The 23688-nt window shown below is 37.7% G+C and overlaps 1 protein-coding gene across 3 annotated transcripts in view; it reads right to left on the reverse strand.

Moving 5' to 3' along the window:
* PCDH17 (protocadherin 17) overlaps positions 1-15934 on the reverse strand; it is a 104160-nt gene extending 88226 nt beyond the window's left edge. For all 3 annotated transcript variants that reach the window (XM_080659999.1, XM_080660000.1, XM_080659998.1), the window contains exon 1: positions 10959-15934. In XM_080659999.1, coding sequence (XP_080516125.1) covers positions 10959-13604 — 2646 coding nt within the window. In that variant the 5' untranslated portion in view covers positions 13605-15934. The remainder of the gene's footprint in view (positions 1-10958) is intronic.
* Between the last annotated feature and the right edge of the window lie 7754 nt (positions 15935-23688).

Genomic DNA, 23688 nt, shown 5'->3' on the forward strand with positions numbered 1-23688 from the left:
TGAATATATAAAAAGGATCACATTGATTGCTTAATAATTTACTGGAGCTGAGTGGTCTTAAAGCCTTAACAAATAGTCATAACATCTGAACTACATAGTTTCAATACTTTATAAACCACACTAAGAAACAGAACAAAATATAAAAAGATATGTCCTTACCAATACTATTTTCTCTTGAAATATTCTATATACATTTATGTATATATACATATACACATATATATCTGTGTGTGTATATATATAAAACACAAATTATGTGAAAGCTGATGCTCATAATTATGAACCTTGATCAAGTTTTATTCATGAACTTTTAATATGACCAATAGAATTCTATAGGAATTTTTATTGTAGTTATTTGAAAGGTAAAAACTATAATTAATAATTATCAAAATAAGCCATCTTCAAATAAATTATTTTTCAGCATGTAATTATTTCAGCATTTTAATGTAAATAATATTTCAGACTTTGGCCTTAGTAATTTTTAGGTTTGAATTTTAAGCTCTGGCTCATATTTAATTACTGGTCATAGGAAATTATAAAGAATTCTAATTTTTAAGTGCCTACTATGTATGAGAAACCATGCTGTTCTCTCAACTACAAAAGCAAACAAGAGAATGTGGCCCCTGTCCTCAACTGTCCTGCTATCTAAACTGCTTTGTGACAAATTATCTTCACTGGTTATAACACTGACTCAGAGGGTTAAAATTCTTCAGCCTGAATAACACATTATTTGTGTATAGATCAATTAGACCTTTATTAAGAACAGAGATCATACACCACAATCCAAAGAAGGAATAAATGGAAATTGGTAGCATGTTAAATCACTTATTATCCAGTCTCAATATAGTCATTAGGGCTTTTTAAAATTCTTATGCATTAAATAGCTTTAGGATCAAGCATAGAATGAAAATAGTTTCATTGATTTCTGCTGATTAAATCTTACTTCATATTTCAAAGAACCGCACTTTTCTTTTTACCTACTAGTCTAAATCCTTCTTTCTCAACACTGCTAAACGGTCCTACTACCATTTACTTCAAACTTATCCAGGCAACAGAGAAACATAATGGAAAATATTATCTAATTCTTTGCTAAGATTTTACGTTGTCAACTTTTCACCTAAGGCAAATTTTAATAGTTGACATGTGGATCTTTATTTCTAGAGTTATACTATAGAAACACTGACATAACTTTTAACCACAGCAAACAGAGCTACTCTAATAAGCAGTTGACACCAAATCCAAAAATGCATGAGGAACAGAAAGATCCTGGCAGGAATTAATCTGCCATTTTCACACATCTTCCCAAGGGAGGTATTGTAATTGCAAAAATTTACTCTAAGACTGCTGAGACTCATAGTAATTATGTTTCTTTTTTTTTTTTTTAAATAGAAATAGCCACAGGTAGTAACAAATTGGGTCTTGAGGTGGGGAATTGGGCATACATTCTAACCTAAATTACTGTGTAATTGTCTTGATTATGAAAAAATCATGGAACATCTATTGCTCAACAACAAAAAGAAGTTTCCTTAAATGTATTCCTTGTCTTTTATTTTCTCTCCAATTAGGCATACTGTTTCATTTGTTGGTATTGGGGGTTATATCTTATATTAGGGGTTCACTGTAGAATAGGCTTTTGCCAATAACCCTTAAAATTCCTGTGAGTATGATTTGCTTAATAGGATAGTTCACTTATTTTCTGCCTTAATTTCATCTAGGGATAAATAGTAGCTTTCCTAGAAGGTCAGGACTCGGAAGTTTAACTGATAATTACTACTATCCAGGCATCTACCAATACTAAACCTGCAAGGTTACAGACTTTCTTTTTTCAATTTGTGTGTTGCATTAAAATGTTTGCTATTTTACATATATATGTATGCTCTCAATAACCCTCTATTTTATTACAATTAGGTTCATGCATTAACAACAACAGATTTTCATTGGTTTTGTACAATTATAAACCATGCCAAGGAAGAGTTAATGTGTATCATCATTTTTTTAAAATCAGGAAATTCTGATTTAATCAACCAAGTTTAAGATAAGAGATTAGACACTGGTTTAAAACAAAAAGGAAAAAAACACACATTTTATTAATGTAACACAAAGTGATGTAAAGATTAAAGTAATAATAAAGCAATCAAGTTTTATGCCTTGATGTGAAGTTTTATCCTAATGATAATGATAATAAAGATAGATCATTGATTCTCTTTATTTTGCATGACATACAACTTCTCTTATTCACATTCTTAATGCAATAAGTTGATTTGAAATAAATTGCTTAAAAATAGATGCAAAATTGAAAAAACAAAATAGGAAGCAAGATATTTATACCCCAAGAAGAGACTGATTATAATTCACCAATATTTAGACAATATTCATCTTGGGTTGTTTTTTGTGGGCTTTTTGTTTGTTTGCTTGTTTGTTTGTTTGATTTTTTTGCTGACAAAGATATAAAATAAAAATAAATTATTTTTAAGGTTGCTCAGAAAGTTACGACACTATATAAAGATGTGTCATTAAGCAATTATCAATTTTGAGCTTGAAAATAATCCCTTTTTAAGTTAATTCCTTTTTCTCCAAAATACTAAATAATATGTTTCTTAGCAAATTTTAATGAGATTTTAAGCATATTATTTCTCAAACAGTCTAATTTCTTATTGTCATCTCATCTACTGAAATGAGGACATTGGTAAAAGCATATAGCAGCCACTTTACACTGTACTTAAATGATCCTTCATGATAATCATAAGTGAATTATTTTTACAAATATCTGTTCTGCATGTGCAATTGCTATGGTGAAATTGTAAAAAGAAATTATCAAATATTCAGTCATAAAGTAATAACAGTGTATTCTGATATAATATGCTGTGTGCAAAATAAACAGCTTAACAAAATAACATGAACAGCTTTCAGCAAAGGTATTTATATCGGGGTCTGTGGATTGAAAATAAATATTATATCTATAGTTTTAGGATTCAAAACTGATGTATGTGTACATAGTGCAAATAAATAAAAATTTAAGACTTTATCTAATTCATTTATAGTCTAAGCCTGTGTTATAAAAATAAGAAAAGATATTTGGAACCCTACCATTTCTACCTACAATAAAATACCTGTTGCATTTCTGCTTTATAAAATTAAACTTTAGGAATTCAGGATATATAGCTGTATTTCCATTTGAGTTTTATTGAATTGGAGGACGCAAAAATTATAAGTAAAAGTATAATTAGTCATTAGTTAGTGAAGTCAGATAGAAATACTGTAAAGAAGTATGCTAAATGGTGACTTACAGGTATGCTTAAATTACATTTTAAAAAATGCATCACTAAAGAAGCTTAAGAAAATATATCTAAAGCACCAAGTTGTTGAAAATAAATTACTTAGTCACATTGTAAATTAAATCTGTTATTTAAATATATATATGTGCCTTGGCCAGGTAGCTCAGTTAGTTGTAGTGTTATCCTGTACACCGAAAGGCTGCAGGTTCCATTCTGTTCAGGGCACATACCTAGTTTGTGGGTTTAATCCCTGGTCAGGACATATGTGGGAGGCAACCGATAGCTGTTTCTCTCTATCTTCCTCTCTCTCTAAAAATCAATAAGTATATCCTTGGGTAAGGATTAAGGAAATATATGCACATGGTATATGTATATGTACATGTACATGTATATATGCTATTAGAAGAGTATTAGAACCTTTCTGCATGAAAAGTCATTATCTATATTATGTGTTAATATAATTTAAAAACATGTACCCAGTGTCTCTTAATAGTAGTATATATTTATTAAACAATATAAATGTGAGCTTTGAAAACTTGAAATAGAGTTTTAATGCTCTCGTTTTCAAATTCCATAAAGGCTGCTGTTAGCTGATAAAGAGAGTAAACAAGAAATTGTCCTTCAAGTGGTCCCTTTAATGTGTTCCACCAATTAAAATCATTCAAAAACATTACAAGTTTAAAAAATAATAAATATTGCTCAGACAGGGTATATTCCAGAACCAAGCTTACAGTGTTACATTTATCTTTACCTTGCTTATTTTTCATTCAACGTAAATATGGTCCATGACTATATTGTTAAATAGAAACATAAATAAAATAACACAGGTCTTTAAATATTTCAAAATGATTGCTGTAAAATGCATTTCTAATACCATTAAATTATTTTAATATATTCCATTTCTCTAATCAGACCAAAGTCTATTTATGTAAATTAGTTACATCTAAAAAGTCTCATTTATCCAACCTGTATTTATCCTTTGATCACAAAGCTTGTTAACTTAAATTGTCCTTTATTGTTATGATTCACTTTCCCTTAATTATGCTGTTTGACTACCTTATTTTTTGAATAAATATATGCAAACGTGCCAATCATGTTCAGCGCAGTTATGCTAGATGCTCAATGAACTGTATGAGCCATTTCACCACAATAAAATTGCCTGGAATAGATCCAGGGCAAGGCCTACAAATACCAGTAATCAGAATGTCAGTAGGACCAGGACATACAAATGGAAGTGTGTCACATGTACATCAATAGATTCTCTCAAACACTGTCTGAAACCAATTTACAATCTATCATTGGGAAACCCTTGTGCATACAAGTGATAGATACCACCTACACAGCCACAATTTGCATTTGTTGTCTTTTTTTTTTCCTTTACCTTACAAATATTGAACTTAGACTTCTGCAGTGGCAAGGAGCCTCTAGCAAGCTTCTGCTTAGTCACAGCAGGAAAGTTTGATGTCATTAAGGACTTCTTTATTATGGATAATGTATTTCAGAAGACCAAAGGATAGTAATATATCACTGTCAAAGCTGGTGGTGAAAGCTATGACTAACTGTAAAATACTGTGTGGCCATGGAAAGAAAAGCTTGTCAATGTCTCTTTTACTAAAATAGGTTGACAATAGATTAGTGTAGGTCTGATGAACTTTAAAAACATTTTGTAGGTAGGTGGTAAAAGTCACACTGTCTTAAAATTGATAAGCAAAATGAACTTTATGCTATTCTCTAACAAATATATAGTCACTGGTTGAAGGAATTCAATACAAAAAAATAAATCCTTCCCTAATGGCTTGACTAAAATATGACTTTAAGATAATGCCCTGTGGGATTTATTAAACAGAAGTATCACTGAGGGGAATACATTCTGGAGCAATGACTAATATCATAATTAGCAGGTGCATTTGTAAGAATTTACTCACTATTGAGTGTATTGCAGTACCACTCAGCATAGGGAGTTACACTTTACTTCCGAACTGGCGTGAGCCCAGTTCCAGTGGTTGCATCTTCCTCCTCTTATTTCATCATCAAACTCACCACATACCTTCTCACAGCGCTTCCAACCATCCTACCATCCTCCAGAAGAATCAGAAACTGGCAAGGTGTTGTTTTTTTCTCTTAATTTGCACAAGGTCCACTGAATGCTAGTTGTTCCTTAACTTCTCTTCTGTAGAATGACTACTCTATTCTAAGGAACTTCAAACTGTTTGAAGATTCAACACAGTAAAATCAACAAGTTTTAACATATTTTCAAAGGAAAACAAAGGTTTGCGCTCCTCATTAAAAAGAAAACTGACTTTGAACTGATAGGTATTAAAATGGGCTAATGTCTGTGCTTATGTATTTGCATACATTATACTGAAAATATAAAGCCATGTTTATATGTATTTATATTTGAATTTTGCCAAGAAGTTTTATTGTTCATATTTTCATAATTATAGGCAGAGCCAACCTTCACTGTACTAAATGCGTGTAAGCCTTCATTAATTTTAAAAACACAAAATAGTTTCTTAATTTACACCTTTTATTTTATAGATATATTTCTATTGCATAATATTGCATAAGCATAACTAACAGTAAAAAAAAATTGAAACCTGACAGTGGCAATGAAATAATGATAAACTATAAATATTGTATTTTTAATTAGAATTTAATATTTATCTGGAGATTTTTAAGAATTTTTCTCTTAAAATATGTATATTTCTTAGTAATATAATCGAGATGATATTTGGAATTATTTTAATAATTAATTTATTTTAATATCCTATATAAGCCTGTGTCTATGCATTCTAAAAAAAAGAAATAATGTATATTACAACATAAACTTTATAGAGAAAAGTTTCTGGAAAATATGGCATTGCAGTTTTTTTGGTGTGATTTGGACAATATAGTCACAGGCAATAGAAAAATGTTTAAAACATATAATTTTCTTCTTAACTAAAAAACATGTTGAAGCATCTGAGAGAGAAATTGTAGGGCATACTTTTCCATGGCCTGATATGTTTCATGATTGCACACAGCCTTAAATAACACAAAGATACCAAAATCCTCTGTGTAGACTTACATATACTACTAGTATTTAATGCAATTATAAAACTCACTCATAGAACTCAAGTAAAATTATAGAATTCACTCATAGAACCGAACTAAAATGTAAAATTATCTTGCTTTTACATTTATGAAAGACTGATGGATTATCATCTCAGTGTAAGAACAAGTATTGCCTAACTAGTATTATGAAAATTTTATTGAAAACTAAAAGCTAATGGTTAAAGACATTATTAACTTATAAGTAGTTATATCAACTAATATTAAAATACTATTCTCGGGTTTCTAGTTCATATTGTGCATTCATTTATGGTAAAATTGAGAAATGCACACTGATTTATATTGGAGCTCAGATTTTTATGGGCACACACAAAACTAAGAGTAAAAGTAAAACTATATAAAGAATGATGATAATATTTTGCATTTTAAATTCTTCTGTAAATAAAGTCAAAAACACCTTAATGGCTTATTATCTTTTTAATTAAGTTTATTTGCACTTTATACTACTTTTAATATACAATAAAACAGAAAAAAGTTTTATGATTATGTACTCATGTTAATTTAAAGCCGGAATTAATCCTACCTTTAAGAAAATTAAAGACACATGTACAAGACAGTCCTGGAGGCATGTAGTAAGAAAGAAACATTGCCTTTTTACTCAACCAACTGTTACCCCTAAAAATAAAGATGTATATGAAGTTTATGGAACTTATTGCATGTAACTAATTAAACTGTGCCGAATTAGAATAACATTGCAGGAAAATATCTTCAAAATTATAAGTGAAGAAAAAAAATATTCACACACTTTGTGTTTTTTACTGAAATTGCTAACACACTAGTGTGTAAAGTTTTGAAGATCATGATCTAGGGAAATCAGCTGGGTTCCTGTTGTCAACAATCTCTTAAAGGATGAAGAAGTGGGAATAGAAGTATACAATGAATAATGTCCCTAGTAAGGATACAATTTTTCTTTTACCTTTTCATTCTAAAACAATGCATTTATTGTACATACTATATAACTTTAGTCATCTATGTCTCAATTTTATTTTTATAGACTTATCATGTTTTTAACATAAAAAAATCTAAAATCAACCTTAATATGAACCTGTTTAAAACTGAACTGTAAAAAACTGTGTAAGAATATATTCCTTTTAAAATTTTACTGTAGTAGATATTATTCTGCTGGCTCTATACATTTTCTTCTCTGAAAGCATACTTAGATGACTTGTAGTAGTGCTACCAAAAAATATGAAAACACAGATGTTCAAACAAATACTGGAAATACTTCCACTAGTAAGAACTCCCCAGTCTTCTCCCTCTTCTCAGCGAAGTCTTCTTCGAAAACACCTGTTGAGAAGTTTCTCTAGTCTTAAATAATTTTATAAGTCACAATGAGCAGTTAGGTGTGACAATTAGTGATGATTTCTATTTGATTTTTAGATTCTAATATTAATACATGATATAATTCATATGGAAATTGTTTCTATGAAAAGTGCTTTTATAAACTTGTATAATAATCTATTTGCCTTAACTACCACAAAATCTATGCTCCTATTTTTCAAAATAAATTTTATAGCTTTAAAATGAATAAAATATTTCATTATAACAATCTTTTATTATGAGTCACGCTACTGAGGATATTTTAATCACTAGTTTATTGGTTAAACACTTCAGAGACTACTTTACTTCAGCTGAGATACTTGAAATAAAATCTCTTAAAAACCCAAAATAAAATCTCTTCTCACAAAACCCCTTTTCTTCATTAGTTTACATAATTGTACAGCATCCATATTCAATAAAAATACCTTTACCCAAGAACCTACAAATCTTAAGCTTAAAATTAAGCCCTACGACTCACATAAAATCTTTTGATACTAAAATAAATCTTAATTTGAGCTGTAACATGAGTCTTATAAATCCTGAAGTTTCTAAGTTTTAAGTCACCACTCTCTACCGATGCATCTCAAACAATTATGAAACTCTTTTTATTCCATCAATAGAAATACACCATACACCTTCTATATGCTGGAAAATAAGATAAACCAGGTCTAGTAGCTGCTAGTCCAAGTGTCCTCTGATGGATTAAAATTCATCCTTCAGAAATACACGTGAGATTAATAGTGTGCTTCCTCAGCAGGCTGTGTTAAATACACCCACTAATAAATGTACTTGAAACAAGAGCATGGGGTACCTGAACACTTTAATTTAAATGTATCACTTAAGCCCAGAGTATTTGTAGCAAGCTATTTTAAAAAATAAAGAAAAAAGTAAGGTAACTGTAGTCAATTTACTCTGTTCTCCAGAGTAGATATTGAAAAAATCCTGATACATTTAAAAGGAAATTAACTTAGTAGGAATTTACAGAGCATCCCTTATAGGATTGCAAAAATTCAATAAAAAAAATAAAGCCTGTTTTAACAATTTATATTGGGGATATTTCCAGATTTCCAGGGGAAAAGCAATATGAGAAATTGAGCCACTTTGAGGGTGGGGCGGGGGGGGGAGGGAGATTCAAGAATTTAAAACACTTTTTCTGTGTCTTTATGGTGTGGATCAAGATTCAAGAAAAAAAGGAAGGGCAAGGAAGTTTGTCCTTCTGTTTTCTGTTTAAAATATCTCTTTCCTTCTCTTCCTGTGTGTGTGTGATTTGCTTTTCCTCAAGTTTTACTGTTAATGAGAAGAATCATCATCATCATCACCACCACCACCATCCATCCAGCCATCAAGCAATGACCAGCTTCAAGAACACTATGATATAAATACCATGTGGCCACCTCAACCCTCAAAACCTCCTGGATACTTCCATCCAAGATTGTTTCTCACTAATAGACCAAATTCATTTTTACATGGAACCTGAATAAAAATTCAACTGATAGAGCTTGAAGTGGAAGATCCAGCATTAACCCTCTGTGATACCATTGTAATGTCAATGGTAAAAATATAAGAAGAGTATATAACATGTATTTGTGAAATGACTGTAAAAGATTTATAAATATATATTTTAACATCTCTATTTTAAAAGATTATCATAAATACCAGTTTTAGACAGTCACAGAAAGACTTTCATAGAAACCATGATTTTTTAAGGGATAAATTTCTTGTTCAGTGTTATATAAACCTCAAAAAACCATGATTACTGGTATCAGTAAACACTAAAAAGTAGAATTTAATATTAGTACAATTAATACTTTGGTATATTCAGTGGCATCAAGTACAAGAGTCTCTTTTACAAGGGCATTATACTATTATAAGAAAATAAATTTTGCTAAGTTTTACCATTTGTTACACTTGTCTCAGAAAATATAAGGTTATGAAATTTTTAAACCCTATTTTAATAATAAAACCATTACTTAAACAAGTGTCATTTAAAGGTGTTTGCTTTTGAAAGCATAAAATAATGAACAAATTATTTTCATTTGCCCCAAACTAATCTTCCTCACAAAGTGTCACTTATAGTGAAACTCAGTTTTGAATTTCAATTACTGCTCATCCAGAGTAATTTGTAGTAACTCACATTCATAATAGGAGAGGATTAAGTTTTCCTGTGACACAACTCAATAGTGGATAAAAGAAACTAAGCAATAAGTAGACACAATACAGTCACCTGCTGCTATTAAAATCTATGTCCATGCTGGGTCATTTTTTTTCATATATCAAAACCTTCGAACGATACTATCTAATACACAATAAATATCACTCAGATATACAGAAAATACATAGTATGCAAACTTAAATGCATCCTGGAATTCTTTATGGCAAGTGCCTTTAGTGCAACTTTGCTTCCTATTTTCAAGAGCCCCAAAGCAGTCCATGACCTTATTGTGAACTTTCTACATTCATCAATGACACACACACACATACAAAAAAAACAAAACAAAACAAAACAAACAAACAAACAAAAAAGATCAGGAAAACCACAGGACAGAATAAATTTAAACTTTTCATAGATAGTTACTCATCATTATCCGGAGTCTACATTTATACAAACTTTTGAAAGATCTTAAGAGTATATGTCACATTTCCAAAGCTTAGGCAATTTAATGCATTGTGCTGCAGTTTTAGTTAAAGAGTATATAAAGTTAATGTCCTTTAAAATACTTTTAAAATATAAAGCTGACTTTGGGGGTGGCAGTGAAAACTGGCTCAAATTGATTCAGGCTCTGAAATTCTGGCTGATAGTTAACTCCTTAGTATTTGGGTACACATTTCTCTCACTTGGCATCATATGTTTTAATGGACTTAAATTCACTTTTAAAGTGAATTAGGTAAAACCTTTTTTTTTCTATTCTGGAAATCCTTTCTTACAGAAAAAAATGTAGAGCATCAAACAAAAATAAAGTAAAATAAACTATGAATAATTAACCCTGCTAACATTTTTAAAACTACAAAAATAAACTTTTAAAATGCAACAAAAGTAAGACATTTACATCTGGTAGATTTTAGACCATTTACATGGGAGAGAATATGTATAGATAATGTTGTACACACGCAGTGGCAAAAGTGTAAACCATTTTCATTTTTAAAAAATCCCCTCTCACTGCTGCTGGCAATGGCTGTCCTGTAAGAAAGGTTTCAGGACAGCTCCCAAACCAGCAATAAAGTGAAGTCCCAGTGATGCTAAAAGTCTCCTACCTGAATTATGGACATCCGAGTGGCTGGGGTCTCGCTCGCATTAGTCCCTTGTCCGGTGAAGCTGGTGTGGCAGCCCGCGTGCCCCTGAGGAACAGTCAGGTTGTTGGAGGCTGGTTTGAGATACATCACCTCTGACCGGGGCGAGCTGAGGGGCAGGCGGGTCTGGTAGTCGAAGTACATGGGGGAGGTGGCCAGGGAGGGGCTGCTCACCACGTTCATGACGTTCATGGCATTCCTCTCCTCCACCTCGCTCTGCACCAGCATGATATCGTTTTTGTTGATCTTCTTCTTCTTGCCCTTGCCCCCGCCCAGCTGCGGGTGGGTGTACTCCGCGATGCGGCAGTTGTAAGTGCGGATCTCCTTGTTCTCTCGCTTGCACTTGACAGCGATGGTGATCATGGCCGCTAGAAGGATGATAGAGATAGTGCTCAGAGTCACGATGAGCGGCAGTGACATGTCCCAATGATGCTGCTCCCCATTCACCCGGGGAACCCCCTCTGGCAAGGAGCCGCTCACTGAGCGGATGATGAGCTTGGCCACCGCGGACAGGGTGGGCTTGCCGTGGTCAGTCACCTTCACTACGAGCTCCACTACGGGAGTCACGTCCTCCCAGAAGGGGTGCAGCGTGCGGATCTCGCCGCTGGACGGATCTATTTCAAACAGGTGGTCATCGTTACCGTCTACGATCTCGTAGGTGAGGCGCCCGCTCTCGCCGAAGTCGCTGTCAAGGGCGCGCACGGTGCTCACCAGGTAACCCAGGCCGGCGTTGCGCGGCACCTGCAGTTCAGCGGTGTCGTTCTGCAACGTGGGCAGCACGATCACGGGCGCGTTGTCATTCACGTCTAGCACGGTCACCCTCACAGTGGCATTACTCTCCAGGTGCGCGGGCGCCCCTGAGTCCTTAGCAAGCACCTTGAACTCAAAAGCTTTGGTCTGCTCGTAGTTAAAGGAGCGCAGGGCGTAGATGGCCCCGTTGGTGGGGTTCACAGACACATAGGTGTAGATGGACACATCGCCGATGTGCGAGGGCAGGATGGAGTAGGACACTGTGCCGTTTTGGCCCAGGTCGGGGTCCTGGGCGAGCACGGAGCCCAGGTACTCTCCTGGGATGTTGTTCTCATGAACCTGCAGCACGTAGAGTCCCTTGGTGAAACGAGGTGGGTTGTCATTCTCATCCAGAATCTTGACAGCGAACGACTTGGTGGAATTGAGTGGAGGGGAGCCCCCGTCCCGCGCCACGATTGTCACGTTGTACTCGTCCTGTGTCTCCCGGTCCAGCGGGCGGTCAGTCACTACCGTATAGAAGTTATCGTAGTTCTCCTCAAGCTTGAAGGGCACAGATCCCCCGGACCCGCCCAGGCCGCCGGCCGCCCCCCCTCCGCCCAGGACCCGGCACTGCAGCTGCCCGTTCTTGCCGGAGTCGCGGTCAGTGACCCGCACTAGGGCGATGACTGTGCCTGGCGGGGCGGCCTCACTCAGCGCCCCCTGGCGCACGGAGACGAAACCGATGGACGGCGCGTTGTCGTTGCGGTCGATGAGCTTGACAGTGACCTTGCAGTGGGCGGGAATGGGGTTGGGACCCAGGTCTCGAGCCTGCACGTCGATCTCCAGCATTCCATTCTCCTCATAGTCCAGGTTGCCTTTGACACGGATCAGGCCGGTCTTGGGGTCGATGGAGAACAGCTCCCGCACGCGGTCGGGCACGTAGCTGCTAAAGGAGTAGAGCACTTCGCCATTGGGGCCTTCGTCGGCGTCGGTGGCATTCAGATCTATGACCACGGTGCCCATCGGGGAGTTCTCGGGCAGTTCCACCAGGTAGGAGGGCGCCTCGAAGACTGGGCTATTGTCGTTGGAGTCAATCACCTTCACGTTGATCTGCACAGTGGCGGAGCGCGGCGGCTCGCCGCCATCCAGGGCGGTCAGCACGAGTGTGTGGTGGTTCTGCTGCTCGCGGTCCAGCGCCTTCTGGATAACCAGCTCTGGGAACTTGGTGCCGTCGCCACGGGACTTGACGTCCAGCGCGAAGAGGCCGTGGTCGTCGCGGGTGAGCAGATAGGTGCGGAGCCCGTTCTCGCCGGCGTCGGGGTCGTGCGCACTGGTGAGGGGGAAGCGGGTGCCCGGGGCCGCGTTCTCCGAGATGTCCATCTCAATCTGGTCTGAAGGGAAGGAGGGCGCATTGTCGTTGATGTCCTGGATCTCCACCTTGATCATGCAGATCTCCTTGTCGTTGGCGAATACCTCGAGGGACAGCTGGCACTTGGCGTTGTGGCGGCAGAGGGACTCCCGGTCGATGCGCTGCTTGGTGTAGAGGAGCCCGCTGTCCGCGTCCACGTCCAGCAGGTGCGGCGCCGAGTTCTCCAGCACCCGGTAGCTACCGGACTTGCTGCGCCCACCGCCGCCGCGCTCTGCGGGCGGAATCCCCGGCTGCAGTCGCGCATCTTTGCCGATGTTGCCGATCACCGTGCCTGCCCCCTGCTCCTCCGGCACGGAGTAGTTAAGGTTTTTGAGCGTCAGGGCAGGGGCCCATAGCAGAAAACAGCAACAGATGGAAAGGTACATCCCAGACCGGTGGGGTGGAGGCAGTAACAAGCGGACTGGAGGGGAGAGCGAATGGGTGCGCGTCAGCCGGGAGCCCCCGCGCAGCATGCGCGCGAAGCCAGCCACAAGTCTGTGGGTCCTTCCTTCCCTCTGCTCCCGGGCTGCGGGACCCCGCGGGCCCTCCTTGTACCGCTCAAGTTCCCGAACCTGTTGATCTACAGCATCCGCACTGGGCGAGAAGCAGAGGTGCAGCACTGCTGCAGAAGCACGGAGCAAGGCGGCGGCTCCCCGCGGCTGGGGCAAGCCCGCGGCTTTGTCTCTGCCGCCCGAACTTGAGGCGACTCAAACTTAGCGACGGTGCGGGGATAAAATGTAAATCTAGTCTGGGAGAGACGATAACGAGCCTAGAATGCGTAGGTTTTCCTCGCTCCCCCTAGGACGCTGCCAATCCACTCCCGCCAGTAGCCTCCGGAATACTCTTCAAATTGGGTGGGGGAGGGAGCGGGGAGGTGTGTCTTCAGGCAGATCGGAAAGTGAAATCCTTACTTGTTTCTGGTCGCCTCCAGTGATGAAATGAATGGGGAAGGGGAGCAGTGAAGAGAGAGTCAGATATATTCTGAAGCTTTCCCGGAGCGCTGTGAAATGTCTGCTTGCTTCTCCGGCTGGTCTGTTTTCAGGCCGTGTTTTACTGCATTTAGAGATCTAATCTTGCATTTCTGGCTGAGGCGGCGGCGGCGGACTGCATCTCCCAGCCAAGCGTATTTTTTCCCTCTCTCCTTCCGAGCAGCCTAAGGGAGGGGAGGAAATGCAGTGCAAAGAACTAGTGTCCCGATTTGTAGTTTCCTCCCTCCGCCAAGCTCCTCCCTCTCTTCCTCCGAAAAGGCTCTCCCCCAAAGTCAAGAAAGCCACAGCCTGATCCGCGTTTGCGGTGTAAGTCTACGGGGAGGATGGGGGGCGGGGGAGGGAGGGTGTATCGAGGTATCTCCGCCTCCGTTCGGACGACACGCACTCCGATTTCTCTGCGAGAAGCCAGTAGCCGCCGCTACCATCCCATTCTTTCCCGGCGAGCAAGGACTTCTCTCGCTGCAGTTTAATTCCAGTTTGCGTGGCTTCTCAGGCGAAAGGAAATCAACAGGCAACTCATGGTTGGATGTGCAGATTCAAGGGGGGTGGGGGAGGCGGAATAGAAAGGCAGGGGGAGCCACCTCCCAGTCCTCGCACACACACTCGCCCTGTCTCTCGCTAGAAGGGAAACAGTCTCTGCATTCACAAGGCTGGACTGTCAAGTGCCTCTCTTTTCTTTCTATTCAGCATCTCCTTCCAATGGCCCTGTCTCCCAGTCCTCGTCATCTAGAAAGGAAAGGCTTGGCGAGGAATAAAAGTGGTGAACATTTGAAGCGAATAAAGTGCGGGTCTTTCTTTCCCCCCCTTCAGAAAATATTTTTAATAGTAGGGATAAGCTGGATGAAAGAAAAACATCAAGGTTTGGCGTGATGCATCCTGCAGTCTGGCTCTCAGTCTCTGGGCGACTCGGGGAGGGCAGAGGGCGAGGAGCTGCGGCCGCGCCGGTCCAGCCAGGGGCGCCCACCCCGAGGAGCTCCCTCCGAGGGGATATTAGACACAGGTCTGTCTGCACATTATCTCAGGTTCTCGAGGCGCCTGGACATACGGGAATGACACATCCAGAAATGCAGGTGTTCCGATCTGCCGGATGAGTCAGAGGCAGCGGAACGAATCGTATTCACTCTCGCCTCCTGGTCTTCCCTGCACAGACATTAGTTGCGGCTTCCTCCTGAGGCTTTCTCTGACTCACTCCACCGAAAGGAAAGCCAGATTCACGTTTTGGAGAAAGAGGAAAAAGCGAGAGCAAGGGAGGGAGGGAAGAGGGCAGGTGAAGCTGAATCCAGCAGCACTTTTACTCTACCTCTCTCCGCCGGAGGAGTCCAAGGCTCGGAAAAACAAGGCGTCTGTTTTGCTAGGTGTATTTATTTGTTTATTTAAGGGGAAAAAAAGCGCCTTTCCTTTTGCTTAGGCGTGAGGAACCACAAAATCTTTCAGTCTTTTGGGGGAAATCAGGATTCCAGTGAGTGTTCACAGCTTAGCCTCGCATCACAGTTCAGGATTTTCTTCCCAATGTTCTCTATTCACAAAGTCCAGCCCGGTGTGCAGAGTTAATTGTGCAGTCCGTTGTGGAGGTTTTTTTTTTTTTTTTTTTTTTTCCTCCTTTTCTGTCACGGGTGGTCTCCTTCAATCTGGTGTCTGTCAGGATCAGCTCACAGCCTGCAAAAGACGTGCGGATTTCAAAGCAAATAAAGCCATCCCCGAAGGCAACGCATCGAAGGAGAGGAAAGACGAGAATTCAACAGTTGGAGTAACGTCTCCCCAGCAGCCCTCCGCCGCTGCCGCATCCACCAGCTCGTAGTCCCAGCTCTCTCCCCAGCGCCTCTTGCTGACTGACTATTCACCTCACGCCGCCGCTTAAACATTGATACTGATTCCCTGCCAGCCAATCCGCGCGAGGAGCAAAGCCCCGCCTCCTAGGCCCGCGCCCAATGAGAGGCAGAGAGGAGACTGGCGGGGGCGGAGCCAGGAACCCCAGCGCCTCCGAGTCATTGATTAGGTCAGCTAGAAGGGAGACCGGCGGGGCTAGCCCAGCCCTGCGCTCCGCTGTCGCGGTGGTGCCCCAGCCTCACCGCCGAGTCTCCAAGTATTGGACTACTGCGGAAGGTCCTTCACTGTCTTCCTCTGGAAAAGAGAGAAGTCACAGGGGGGAAAAAAAGTTAGGCAGCGGGATGTATACAGGAACCCGGATCGCAGCTTGCTTGCAAAATAAGGTAGCTGCGGTCTTCCTGGTGGGTTTCTGCACACACACACACACACACACACACACACACACACACACACCACATGCACACACTGGCACCACGGACACACCCATAGCAAGGGAGGCGTGGATCTCTGGCTGCGTGTGGACTCGTCTGAATGAGGTGCAGAGGGATATGTGTGTGTGTGTGTGTGTGTGTGTTTCTGGGGGGTATGATGTGTATTTCAGTGAGTGTGTGTGAATGTGAGGGCGCTCGCGCGCATGCTTCTGCCAGCGCTGCTGCAAACACACCACAGCAACAGCAATCAATATGTAACTTTATCCTCTGAGAAAAATCAGCTGTCCCCAGGCACCCATGCAAGCGAAGTCCCTTGATTATGAAAGTGTTTCAGAAGACTAGTAGAAGCCCAGTGAAAGTGAGGTCGCCTCTCCCTTGAGAAAAAAGCGTCTCTCCTTTAAGGAGAAAGGCTCGCTGTCAATTCAAGCTTTGTAGCTTGTTAACCCAAATCTGGCTAAAAATAATATTTAGGGCTCTACCTTGTCCAGTCACACCCTCTCAGTCCAGATTCAAGGTAAAGCCGTCACGCGCCCACCGACAGGCACTAGGTTGGATGTTTTGTTATCCTCAAGCTTGCTATTGAAGTTCCATAAGGCAATTTGAATTTTATCTCCTTAAGACCAAGTTTCAGTGTTAATAACCACATTTGCCAAAACTCTTATGCATAGAAGCTGAATCATAAACATGAAGGCAGATCAATGGGAGATCTGTTAAGACTCCTGTTTTGTAAATAACACCACCATCACCAGGACCACACATGCACAGGCACACACAGGAGGTTTAGGGGGCGGGGCTGGAAAGAGAGAAAGAAAGAGAGAGGGAAAGAGGCTCCTGATTCATTTTCTTCTCCAACTTCAATGCCTAATCTCAGAGATTCTTTCTTCCCAGACTATTATCACAAACATGCACAGTGAGGACTGGTTTGCTAGTGATCCAGCAGTTCTTGGAAAGAGTTAAGAAGAAAAAAGAAATTGAAGTATTGAAATAGAAAAGGTGAGTGTTTTGATTGCTATAGTATTGATCGCAATTCATAAATACTAAAGTTAAGTTGCCATTTATAAATTGTGAATGACTAAAGTACAAGTCTGTAGCATGAATCATTCAAGATTCAAAGAAAATCAAATCCAGACTTACAAGAAAGTTCTGATGATTATTGTTGGGGTAATTGCTTGAACATTCAGGTTTTAAAAAAAGTTATTTATTTCCTAGTGAATTCAATGATATAAACCTACAGTCTGAATTTGCAGTCAGATCTGTATCCAAAATTCACCATTCTCTTAAGAGACTATTTTTAACAGTTGAAATTTTTAAGAAGGAGCTTTTAACAGCCAGGCCTCCAAATCCTAAGATGGCTTTGTATTTTCTCTAATAAGTAATTTGCCATGCCTATACCTTTGCTAACCAAGGGAACAAGAGCTTTGTGGAAATCTGGATTGTTCTGTGCTCAGTGGGTGTTTTTAACCATACTGCACTGTGAAACCTGATCTTTACATTTCTTTGATGTTGGTACCTCTGTCCCAACTTATCTACCTTGAAAGGTGAGGCTTTGAAGCTTTAAAAGTTGCAGTTTACTTACATAAAGATTAGTGATTATACACTCACTTATTAATCATTAATTTTTAACACAGCGAATCTATGGCTTTTTTGCATTGCATATTAATTCAAGGAAAGTCATAAAATATGCTTAAAGTCATAAAACATGAGGTTTATGAGAAAGCAAAAACAAGAGAATGAAAAATTTCCAAGGAAAGGGTAATATGGTTTATTGATTAGCCTTAAATATCTGTTCTCTTGTGCAAATAAGAGGAGAGACACGCTTTCTGAGACCAGTGATAGGAAACATCCTCCTAGACATGAATCTGCCCACACCCTTCCAGAGTAATTATGTCACACCTCCCTCTAGTGTATAGAAAGAGAACTACCACGCTTATGTTGCATACCACAGGGCTTCTGCCAAAGGAGTAAAATAGAACTGTAGCAGATAACTGATTTATATTTTATATAATTTGTAGTATTGAGTTCTGTTGTTAAAGACTAACATACTAGTATACCTAAAATAATTCATCTTTATCTTTCTGTCTCATCCTTATTTTATTTTTAAAGGAAATGGAATCAACTAATACTTCTAATTCTTTGGCTTCCCTTTAACCAGACACAATTAAAAAAAAAAACCACACATTTTATTGATTTTTTACAGAGAGGAAAGGAGAGGTATAGAGAGCTAGAAACATAGATGAGAGAGAAACATCGATTCAGCTGCCTCCTGCACACTCCCCACTGGGGATGCGCCCGCAACCAGGGTACATGCCCCTGACCTGAATCGAACCTGGGACCCTTCAGTCCACAGGCCGACGCACCATCCACTGGGCCAAACCGGTTAGGGCCAGACACAATTTTTAAAATTATAATCAGTCCTAATTTCTAACAATCACATATGTTATACCTCTTTTCACCAAATATATTTTTCTGTTTACAACATAGTTATTGAGGTGTTTCTTTTAGACTATGCATAAAATATTGAGGTCATTTTTTCAAAACAGAAATGATGTAAATATGGTCAAACAGTTCAAAAATCCTTTTGGTTTTTGTACTGTAGTAAATAGGCTATGGACATATACTAGTAAGATCTAGTTAAGGAATATAGAAGAATGTAGTGCTTTTCATAGCTAATGATACCTACAACCTCACATTTCTCAAGAAGAAACTGGTTCATAATCCTGATTTATTATTATAAATATTAATCTTAACATTAAATCAAAATATGTTATTCCTTTTTATTTATACATGTATTGAATAGCTAAAGATCTTGTATGATTTAATAAAGATATATAAGTATACAAACTCACTGAGAAAATTTATTTGGAAAGATTTATATGAACCTGAAATTTTTAATTAATAAAATATTATGCTGTCTAAGTGAGTTTTAAAATAAATTGGTATATTGAAATAGTTTCAAACAGAAATATCAATGCCTATTTTTATATACTGATAAAGACTGGTTAATATTGCTACATTTAATCAATAATTGAATTAATATTATTAAGGAATAATCTTAAAGATGCCTTTCAAATAAAATCTTATGTTATTGAAGTTATTTAACTTAGTCTCTGAGAGATTATTTAAAATTCATATTCACTAGCTGCAGTTATAGTTCAGAGAGTTTATGCTTAGAGCTATAATGGCAGCAGTTATAATATTCTTCTAAAACTTGTCCAGCTTGCCATGTTCTTGAGTTCAACCAAATGCAGTTCTTAAGAGATTTTTTATGCTATTTAAACACAGCCACTGTTTCTATGAATGGAAAATTCCTCATTCTTTCCTTCTCTATCATTTTTACCATTGTTTTATTACATGGTTTCATATTTTTAACAGAGAATTTTTAAAGATAAATTTAATAACTAAGCTGTTTTAAATATAATAAGTACCAACAGTTTCCACATAATATTTAAATCCTCAAGTGTATAATAGGATTTCATTTGCAGCTAGTTCTCCTAGTTTTCATTGTCTTTTACAGATTTCAGTGGCTCACCTCTAACACACTGCTACTGTCTACTTGCTGATGTGAAATAAAAAATGTCCTTTATAACAAATAACAAATTCACACTTCTAATTGGATAATTACTAAAACATATCTTTCATCTTTATGATAAAAATGAATTCTAATAAAGCCACACCAATCAATTAAAACTTTTAAGTTCCAGGGGAAATGTTTATAAATTTAAAGGTTTGTGAAAACTCCTACATTACAACAAAATAGAAAAAGTGTAAAATATCTCCAAAAATAATCACTATTTTAATAGAATATTATTTTACTAATTTGATTTAAATTATTAAATCTTGCTATTAGAAAATATTTGTCAAGAAATAATACATTTTAATTTTTCTATATTTATGTATATGTTATGTTACAATTTGATAACATATACATATGTACATGCTCTCCTTCCATGCATAGGCTGTGTGTTCCCAATGAACAGTTAAAAATAAAGTTACAGGATTAACCCTACAAAAACAGGCAACTTCTATTAATCTGCAACTCACACAATAAATGAACTAAATTTCTAAATGGAACAGTGACATATTTCAAGACAATTATTTTAAAGTATTGAGACATATTTAAAAGTTAATTTAAGATTTTCATATTTCAGTTTTGACAACTGAAGGATACTTGGTGTGGTTTAAATAAATTGTGTGTTTGTAAACTTGTGTGCAAACTCTTACTTCAGAGAGAGAGAGAACATATAAAAACAGAAATTGTCAGAGCAAAAATGAATCTGTCACATTGTATCTAATGATAAATATATTAGCATATGTTAAAGAGGAGTTGGATTACTGTGCAAAATGAGAAACTTACCTTAAGCTTTATAAATTCCAAGTGACATATTTATGTCTTTTTCTGAGTTAGCTAGAAATAAAAGGGTTCAATTAATTATGAAACCTCGACTCTCCTGCCCCATAAGAAGTTACATTCTAGCTCCTCCTTGTGGTCATTTTCATAATAAACAGAAACGTTCATTTTAGAAATTTCCTTCATAAGACAATTAAGTTTGTTTAACTTGCATACTGCTTTTTAAAACAAATGAAAAGTTTGTGAGTGAAATAATTAATTTATAGGTGTGACTGCTAGATCGTTAAAATAAAGTGGCTAAAGTTGGAAACAAAAATAAGTATTTCATGCATGGTACAGCAAGCCCATAGTTTCTTATAGTGCACATGTTAGGACAATTCTAAAACTGAGAGACTAGCCATTGGAGATATCCCAGGAAATTTGATTCAGTAGGTGGCACTCTTTCCTCAGAGTCAGTTTTGCAATGTTGACCTGAAATGATATTTCAAAAAGCTGTGTCACTGGAGGTGAGGAAAAACCCGACAGCTTATAATCACTTCTGGTTATAACAGATCACACATTTCTTTCCATTATTCTGAGGCATTTAAAACTTCCTCTTATGTAGCTTTTGCACAGAAATCAATGAAAAGGATATACAGGAAGTACACTGAGCAATTCAGAAAGAAATAACTGCTCTACAAATTCTCTGCATTTAATTATCATCATAATCATTAACCATCCCAAGCCTCAGCCACAAGGTCTTACTTGGATAATTATGTCCTACTTATGTAAATCCCTCTTTTCAGTGAGCGAGGCATATTATTTCCTCTTATCTTTAAAAATCCGGAGCAGTTCAGTTGAAAACCAAGCACTGTTACACAGTACTGTCTGTCACCCTGGATATGGCACACGTTTGTTTTACGTAAAGCAACTTCGTTTAGTTTTCCCCTCCCATACATACCTAAACAAGTACACATCCAAAAAATTATTTCTGTTTTTACTCAAATGATGTTTTTGAAATCAAGGAAAATGTTAAATAGAAGGAATCACTGGAATGGATCATTTTTAAAATTACCGAAGCCAGAATGATCTGTGGAGCTCCTGAAACCTGATTTCTAAACTCAGATTCTTAGCGTATCCACAGCTTTCTGAGTCAGTGTCACCTGTTCCAGGAAAGATGAGAGCAGAATATGCAGAAAAAAGGCCACAGTCATTTACAAATTGCAAATTCTAAAATAGGGATAGATGATTTATAATATTTTAATTAAACATTGAAGAATTTTAAAAAAAATACTTCTCTAGTAGTAAATGATTATATTTGTTTCTCACCAAAATTATTGCAGTATGTTTGATATATGATAACCATAAGTATAATACTACACAAAAATAATCTATAAGCTTGAGTACTTATTTAAATATTGGCCAACTCATCTTAGAAAATCACATCTTAAATTCTGAAACATATTGGTATAATAATTAGATGAGTTGAAATGATCTATTTTCCCCTTCTAAATGGTTTGTTTGGGGCATAGGAATCAGAGAAAAACCTAGAAAATAATTTAATATGTATTTCACTGTTTACCCATTTATACAAACATAAATTAACAATATTCTGAAGGTATATCAATAAGGAACTGAGATAATTAAGCTCTTGTGACAAGGATCCTTTCAAGAATCTGCTGAATGCTACAGAAACCCTTTCCAATAAATTTGATGGTAATCTACAAATTCCATTTGTACAAATATTTTCATGAACACTTGTAGGAATTGTACATACTTATTAGCATACCCATTGTGTACAAACATTGAAGTAACTTTGGAAAAGTATCTAAAATCAGCTTTGCTCTGGTAGTGTTAAATTTTAAGAGATGTGAGATGAATTTGCATGGTGCACTGCAATATATGAGCTATATTTTAATCATTGAAAAATACCTTTTTTAAAAAGAAAATAAAACAAACTTCTGTGCTTTGAGCAGAAGCTTGATTTGCAGTGGGAAGTTTAATTGATTGTAACTATTGTGATACAAGTGCATCTCAGAAGCAGCAGGGAAGTAAAAGATTGCCGAAGGAGCAGCCTTTCCACTTTACTATTCAGGTTTAGCAGCAATAAGTCCATTGAGATATAGAGATCTTTCTCACTCTGACTGGTGAAAGATGGACATATAATTCTGTCTAGTTAGAGGTAAAGGGCACTGCTGATGTGAACAGGCAAGAACAGTTGGCAAAGGGCATAAAAATGGTGAGGGTTTAAAAGTTTATTTTATGGCTCAGCCATTTCAAGAAGTATATATTAAACAATATCCTAAAAATGGTAGATTCTTGAGCCATGGACACCACCAATATCTACTGAATGTTTTGAAACTTATTTCTAATACATTTGCTTATAAGAATGTAAATTTAAAAGATTACATTATCTTAAGGGAGCATTTAAGAAGAAACAACTCATAGTGTTACTGGTGCCTCATGAACTCCAGATTACAAGAATCTTGAGCATTTTGGGCAGCATAGAGTATCACTCCAAGATATTTAGGTTAAGAATAAAAACTTTTAAGAAAGGGAAACCAAAGTACTTGGTTTTAAATGAATGCAAACATTAAAAGAAGAAAAAATGTTTACAGTTAATCACTACAAAATGTTGTCCTAGTATCAAAGTGAATTGGTGACATGTGCAGATATCACTCATTCCTCCCTCCCTTGCCTCAAACGTTACTATATTGTTATTAACAATATCACTAGAAAAATAAAGGCAAATAGTGTGCAAATGGCAATAATGACATATTTGAATAACTAATCGTGTTTTATAGATATGGTTGAGATGGAACCAGATTGAAGTACACTTTTCAAATCTTAACTCCCCAGAGCCACTTCCCTGTAAATAAAAGTAAGAAACCTGGAGAAATATCATGTACCCTAGTGAAGTCAAAAGAGTGGAATTGTGGGGAGAAAGGAGTTGCATATTTTGTTTTATCAGTTGTTTTTGGAA

The sequence above is a fragment of the Plecotus auritus genome (assembly GCF_963455305.1).
Source record: "Plecotus auritus genome assembly, chromosome: 3".
NCBI lineage: Eukaryota > Metazoa > Chordata > Mammalia > Chiroptera > Vespertilionidae > Plecotus > Plecotus auritus.